This window comes from Alosa alosa, chromosome 23 (genome assembly GCF_017589495.1).
Source record: "Alosa alosa isolate M-15738 ecotype Scorff River chromosome 23, AALO_Geno_1.1, whole genome shotgun sequence".
Taxonomy (NCBI): Eukaryota; Metazoa; Chordata; class Actinopteri; order Clupeiformes; family Clupeidae; genus Alosa; species Alosa alosa.
Window position 1 is genome coordinate 3,608,021 of NC_063211.1, and position 7,764 is coordinate 3,615,784.

At 44.0% G+C, this 7,764-nt stretch overlaps 1 protein-coding gene across 2 annotated transcripts in view; it reads left to right on the forward strand.

Moving 5' to 3' along the window:
- prkx (protein kinase X-linked) overlaps positions 1 to 6,806 on the forward strand; it is a 35,983-nt gene extending 29,177 nt beyond the window's left edge. The window contains exons 7-9 of one of the 2 annotated variants that reach the window (XR_007192523.1): positions 1,046 to 1,123; positions 3,172 to 3,792; positions 6,766 to 6,806. Coding sequence is in view for 1 of the 2 variants with exons in the window: in XM_048235320.1 (XP_048091277.1) it covers positions 1,046 to 1,123; positions 3,172 to 3,297 (204 nt within the window). In the remaining variant the exon portion in view is untranslated. Of the gene's footprint in view, positions 1 to 1,045; positions 1,124 to 3,171; positions 5,213 to 6,765 lie in introns of those variants that run through there. The other variant, XM_048235320.1, reaches the window with a different exon arrangement.
- The last annotated feature ends 958 nt before the right edge of the window (positions 6,807 to 7,764 follow it).

Here is a 7,764-nt window from a genome sequence, read left to right on the forward strand (position 1 = left end):
ACAGAGAAAGACTGTGCCCAGACAACCCTCTCTCATCAAACACTCACACACACACACACACACACACACACACACACACACACATACTCACACACAATTGCGTGTGCACACATACAGTACCACACACACACACACACACACACACACACACACACACATACTCACACACAATTGCGTGTGCACACATACAGTACCACAAACACACTCACACACACATAATCTCCCTTTCCCATACCTACACTCAGACACACATACATTCACAGAAACACACACTCATACAATTACATGCACATTTATTTCCTATTCACATGAACACGCAAACACACACGCGCGCGCACACACACACACACACACACACACACACACACACATCCACACACACAAAAACACACTCACACTCGCATGCATTAACACACACGTAGACTTGCAGGTGTGTGTGTTGAGGCAATGTCATTGTTGGCTTAAGTCCTGAGTTTCTGAGAGTAATTTATGACCATGGAGACCTCAACAGAATCTGAATAGACAGCACCAACATCCTCTCTCCAAGTGTGTGTGTGTGTGTGTGTGTGTGTCTGTGTGTGCACAGCCCATACTGTGAAAGGGTCCATTACAGCTGTGTTTGGCTTTTCTGTCTCCTCACTAGGATACTCCAGGACAGTGTGTGTGTGTGTGTGTGTGTGTGTGTGTATGTTTGCAAGTCTCACGTATTCGGTTATGTTATTCCACTTCAGCCCTCTAGTGTGTGTGTGTGTGTTTGCAAGTCTCAAGTATTCTGTTATGTTATTCCACTTCAGCCCTCCTGTGTGTGTGTGTGTGTGTGTGTGTGTGTGTGTGTGTGTGTGTGTGTGTGTGCGTGCGTGTGTTTACAAGTCTCAAGTATTCTGTTATGTTATTCCACTTCAGCCCTCCAGTGTGTGTGTGTGTGTGTGTGTGTGTGTGTGTGTGTGTGTGTGTGTGTGTGTGTGTGTGTGAGTGATATGGGCCTGGGCTTTTCCACTCTTCGGGGTTACGACTCTTGACCGTTGCCCTTTGCCGTGTGTTTCAGAATGGAGCAGACGATGTGAAGAAACACCGCTGGTTCAAACCTGTCGACTGGGATGCCGTCCCTATGAGGAGACTCAAAGTGAGTGTGTGTGTTTTGTGTGTGTGTGTGTGTGTGTGTGTGTGTGTGCATGTGTGGATGTGTTTGTGTATGCAGGGATGGACAGTATTTATGATACATGTATTCAAAGTATGTATTTCGAATACAAAATAGTATTTAGGAATTTGTAGAAGAAAATGGCTTTATATTTTGTATCAAAATACTTTACAGTTGTGTTTTTGTAGTTTAAATATTCTGCCAAATATGTTTTTGTAAAACCATTACTTTTGGTGATATGCAAAACAATTAATGTAGCCTCTGACTGGTGCTGACTTAGTAATTTGCCCAGACTCGAAATATTGAGATTCAGGAAGAAGTTACAGTGCAAGATAAGTAACATATAGGTTGCTCACACACACAATACACCCCCCCACCCCCTCTCACACTAACGTCAAGTTTCTTGAGAACTTAAGTCATCAGTTTGTTCCAGAGAACTAATCATCAGAACACATGGAACCAGTTATGTAGTTCCCCTGCAACATTGCTCAAAAAGTTGCCTCATGTATCACCAAAAATAACACAATGAAAAATCCATAGTTGTGCCCCTTAACATCAATATAACCCCTTTTAGCGCTTACACTATACCCAGTTAGTTAAAAACCAACTAAATGGGTCCTGATCCTTCCTGATCAACAGCGTTATACAGTGCAATATCTATTATTCTGGGCATGCATTGACAATGTCAGAGACTTTGTTCTTATTTTAAAGTAACTAGTGCAGTGCCCGTTCAAACATGCCATTCCTGAAGAAAACCCGTAGCCCAATTACATACCCACAGGTATGCCTGCTTTAAAAATAGGATGATAGGGAAACATCATTCCAGCTAAGCATTCAATAATGAATACTGAATATTATAATATATTAGCCTATAATTAATGTGGCCTCTAAAAGTGTAATAAATTTAGGCATGGCTGCATGTGACATTTCTACAGATCAGAATGACATAAGCCTAACAACTGTTTTGAGTTCAGGCTAAATGTGTATTAAGCTTACTGAATAACTTCCTAATACTGAAGACAAACCATTTTGTGGAATGATGCATCATTGTTTGAAATTTGTAACGATGTGACTCAAAAACAGTCTTTAGCATAAGTGATGTCGCTCAGTATGCCACTTGTTGTTGTCTAGCTATGTGGCATTAGCCTATCGCTCGTTTCAATTTGGGACCTTGCTGTCAGAATTGTCATTTGTTTAGTCAAAGTGTCAAGTCCAAAGTAGCCTGGGCTATTCGAAGCATTAGTTTATTGCACATACTTTTATTTTGAGTCGTGTTTGTTGGCGTGTTGTTGCAAAATCCACCTAATCATTTTATGCAAGCAAACTGCATACAGGGAGTCAGACATGATAATCATCTTGCATCTTAACCCACAAGCGGTTCCCTAGTAATCCATTTTTTAAATTGTGACTGACTATCGTCAAAGTGAGAGCTGTCAGTACACGATCCATGGGGTGGAGCTCCCCTGAAACTGGTCCCCTTGGAAACAGTGCAGTGCAGCGATAAACGTCCTACGTAAATAAGCATATTTTGAAATATGCATTCAAAAATCTTCAAATCGAGAGTGCACACCTTTGTGCCATGCGTGAGCCACATACGAAATCTTAGGTCAGTCTGACAAACGGTCAGCGAGATATGCGTGCCACAGACACACAAACACACAGACGCTTCTTGCTTTATAGATAGATAGAACTGCATTGGGTTGCTTTACTCCACATTCTGTGGCTCTCAATAGATTCGGTGGTTAGTTTGCACTTGATAAGTTCAGTTTGAGTGACTTTTTGAGTATATCTCTGTGACAGTACAGTAGGCTATTAGATGTAACAGGCAGGTCAGCATAGTTGACTGAGCTATTGACTGCAGATTTATGGCATGTCATGTAGGTAGAGAAATGCTGTAGTTCTCAAATACTGTCTACTTTATCAACAGAATCAACGGTGTGGTGTTTTGTAGTTTGTGTGTGTGTGTGTGTGTGTGTGTGTGTGTGTGTGTGTGTGTGTGTGTGTGTAACTCCTGTCTGTTGTGCCCTCCACAGCCCCCCATTGTCCCAAAGGTGTCTCACGAGGGCGACACATCCAACTTTGACGTCTACCCCGAGGATGAGTGGAAGAAGGAACCTCCGGTTCCGCCGAAGGACCTCGAGGTCTTCAAGAACTTCTGAGGCATATCACTCTCCTCCCCACTCTCACTCTATCTCCCTCTCTTTCTCTCTCTGTTTCTCTATCCCTCCCTCTTTATCTCTCTCTATCTATATGTCTCTCTATCTGTGTCGTCCTGTGAAGATGACCAGTCCAACAGTCCAGTTGTCCTCCAGGCTCCGATCACAGAGCTTAAAAACACGCCCATTGGTTTGGGCTTGGATGGTACCGATGCGTTATGTCAGTCTTAACGTGTCTTTCTGCTGGAGTTCAAAGGTCGAAGGTCAAAGGTACATCTTACACAGACTCTACTGGACACCTGATGCCTTTGGGAGACCTTAAGTAGCCTACCTTTTACGCAGGGGCCTCCTAAGGACCACCTGGTGCTGGTGTTCCACCACGCTGGGGTAGCCCTGGCAGTTTGACCCCAAAGCTGACCAGAGACGTGGTAACAGTTTCGCACAGATAGCCTGGGGTCTACATGGATGACACAGTCGTACGTGTGTGTGTGTGTGTGTGTCAGAGAGAGAGAGAGAGAGAGAGAGATAGATGTTTCCCCTGGGGCTCACATAACTGACACAGTGTGTGTGTGTGTGAACTGGATGGCATCCATGCTGGAGAAAGATGTGTGTTTTACAGTGTGTGATCACCGTGTTTGTGAGTGTGTTTGTGTATGTGAGAGAGAGAGAGAGTCTCTCCCTCCTCTCATCCATTCATCATAGAGCTACTGTTAGTGTTTACTTGTTTGTTTGTTTGTTTACCTCTGGTGTGAATTTGAGTGTCACTCTGAGCTGTTACCTCCTGGAGCAGGGTGTGTGTGTGTGTGTGTGTGTGTGTGCGTGCGTGCGTGCGCGTGTGTGTGTGTGTGTGTGTGTGTGATCCCAGTTCTTCCACACTCCTCCTCGGCCAGTTTTGATGGAGGTCTCTTGGTGCTTAACCACACAGGATCTACTCTCAATCACTTGAGCTTGTTCACACCCTCTGGAGCCTTCTGAGAGCTTTCCGGAACTATCTGCAGCCTTCCAGAACCTTCTGAGGCCTTCTAGATCCTTCTGCACCCCTCTAGAAGTGTCCGTAGGCTTCTAGAACCCTCTAGAGAGAGCCTTGTCTCTGGACTGCTGGACCGGGATGCTCTCTGAGTTTGGATCCTTCACAGGTGCAGTGGACGGCGTTCAACAGCAGACTCGATGACATCATGGAACTAAAACATCCGCACCAAACCCCAAAGATTCGTTTCAGAACTCATAAGTCTGTTTCCATTGGCCAGAGGTCCATTTCGTATCCATGCGGCCTGTTTCCCAGGACCAGAGGTCTGATCGAGAGGGCCAGATTTTTGAACCAAGTGACAGTCATTTCATGTAAGCCACTCTGGGGATAAGACTGATTGACAACCCATTACATGGCAACAAACTGACTAACCAATGAGCATTAGCATGCCTGTCCCGCCCCATTTGGCCTGTCAGCCAATGGGATGCAGCCAAACCCATCAGTCTTCCGTTAGGCCGTCTGTGTAGTACTTTCCCACACCCAGCATTGTTTGTTTATGAGATTGTCTCTTGTTTGTTTGTTTGTGTTAATTATTTTTTTTAATTATGTTTCACTTTTTTGAGTGAATATTTTTATGGTCAAAATTGCTTTTTTAACCTATCTCTCTTGGCCTTCTGTGCAAAGATTGTATTTTATTTATGTTTCAGCAAAAAACAAAAAAAAAACAAATCAAAGACGAAGTGCTATGGACTCCATATCATGATGAACCCAGCATACCAAACTTTTGTACTCAATGCCTTGTTTCCACTGGGCATATTTCATTTAAATGCCTTCTCTTCAAGCTGGTGGAGCGTGCTGCCAGTAAGCCAGAGCTTTGGGATGGGGCTGTTTTGGAAGATACACACACTCATGTACTGGTACTATTAAATATTCACTTTTGTGTCAAATCCATCTACCGCCTGGCTCAGACTCTCTCTCTGTCTGACTCACATTGCCGTTTGGTGTGTGGTGATTGTGTATGTGTGAGTGAATGTGTGTGTGTGTGTGTGTGTGTGTGTGCGTGCGCGCACGTTGGTAAGGTAGGGCAGGCCAAGTTTATTTATATTGCAAATTTCGTACACGGATCATTTACAAAAGGGGGTTCTTTACATAAACAAAAGCAAAAAAATAAATATGAATAAAGCCTAAAAGGGCAATAGTTTAAAGGGTAAGTAAAGTACATACAACAGAAGAATTAAACAACATGAAAGACACAAAGTAGAATAATTAAGAGACATCATGGCAGGTGAGCTTTGATCTGGATAAGACTGAGAATCTCATGTACGTTTGGATGAGTTTTACTGGCATGTGTGAGTAAGGGGCAGTAGAACGGTGTGGTCGGTATGATGGGCAGTATGGTGTATTATATGTGTGTGTGCGTATGATGGGCAGTATAGTGTATTAAATGTGTGTGTGTGTGTATGTTGGGCAGTATGGTGTATTAAATGTGTGTGTGTGTGTATGATGGGCAGTATAATGTATTATATATGTGTGTGTGTGTGTGTGTGTGTGTGTGTATGATGGGCAGTATGATGTATTATATGTGTGTGTGTGTGTGTGTATGATGGGCAGTATGGTGTATTAAATGTGTGTGTGTGTGTGTATGATGGGCAGTATGGTGTATTATATGTGTGTGTGTGTGTGTATGATGGGCAGTATGGTGTATTAAATGTGTGTGTGTGTGATTGGTGTGTTATGGGAGTGTGTCTGACAGGCTGGCATATGGTGTATTGTTTGTGGTCGTGTGGGTGTGATTTCCTAACTCCAGATCATATGTAGCTTCTTGTCCTTGTTGAAATCTCAGCAGCAAATATTTACCTCCAAACTAAACATTTGTTACTAAACAACTGTATGGCAGCCAAAACACATGATTCATACACCCCCCTCTCTCTTTCATTATTTTTCTCTCTATCTCTCTCTCTCTCTCTCTTTGTCTCTCTGATCTCTCTCTCTGTCTCTCTCTCTCTCTCTCTCTCTCTCTTTCAGACATATGGTGCTTGATTCACTCTGAGTGACATGAGTACTCACAGACAGATGACTGCTGACCTTGTCTGTCCCAAACGTGTGTGTGTGTGTGTGTGTGTGTGTGTGTGTGTGTTTTATCATCTCTCTACCAGACTCATTGAGTGAATGAAGTAATGTGTTTCTGTGTCTGTGTGTGTGTTATCTCTACCAGACTCCAGTGTCTGAGTGAATAAAGTGGTGTGTGTGTATGTGTGTGTGTGTATTGTGCTTATTTGATGCATGTGTGGGTATGGTGTGTGTGTGTGTATGTGTATTGGTGTGCTTATTTGATGCATGTGTGGGTATGGTGTGTGTGTGAGTACCTCAGCAACAGGTCCTCCAAGCAGAGTTTGTAAGCAGGGAAAAGAGTGTGTACAGGTGTGTGTGTGTGTGTGAGAGAGAGTACCTCAGCAACAGGTCCTCCGAGCAGAGTTTGTAAGCAGGAGAAAGAGTGTGTACAGGTGTGTGTGTGTGTGTGTGTGTGTGTGTGTGTGTGTGTGTGTGTGTGTGTGTGTGAGAGAGAGAGTACCTCAGCAACAGGTCCTCTGAGCAAAGTGTGTAAGCAGGGGAAAGAGTGTGTACAGACTGCTGACGGCTCCCAGGGGCTCATGTGGAATTTGTAGACTGTGGAGAACACTCCCTCACGCACACACAGACACACACACATCTCTGTGTCACAGAGAGCACTCCCTCACACACACACACACACACACACACACACACACACACAGCTCTGTGTCACAGAGAGCACACCCCCCACAAACACACACACACACACACGCACACACTAGTGAGGGCACAGTGAGAGCACACACACACACATGTCTTCAGTCTAGATGTGAAGCCCACATTCCCAGTCTGTGACATCTGTGTGTATTTGTGTGTGTGTGTGTGTGTGTGAGAGAGAGAGACACAGAGAGACAGCAAGAATTAACAGGGCTTCCAGAAAAGGTAGTGTGTGTGTATTGTGCTGGTGTTTTGCTTTTGTAAGTGAGCTGGATGAAGCATATCAGCAAGACCAGATGCTTGTGAGCTCTGTGGTGTGTTTGTGTGTGTGTGTGTGTGTGTGTGTGTGCAAGGCCAGTTCTCTCTATACGCACACTACGCAAGTTGTGTAGGGCCCCCTCCCCAGTCTCCCCTCGAGTGAAGCTGGTGACAGACAGACATACATATATAGCGACAGTGCCTCATACATTAAGATGATGAAACCTAATTACCATTCAGGGCATGAAAAACAGAAGAAACGTCACGAGAATGAACAGCGGGAACAGCAGTCGGGTAAACTTGTGTTCGTTCCATGGTTTGATGTTGTGTTGTCCATTTTTATCCAAGTTCCATGTCTAATGAAAAACGTAAAAGCCTGGGTGGGATTAGACGCACACTCCAACGTTGTAAGAAAGCTTATTTATTTGTCCAGTTGCAGTAACAAAAAGGGTGAATGAAAAGTTGTTGTAAATTAA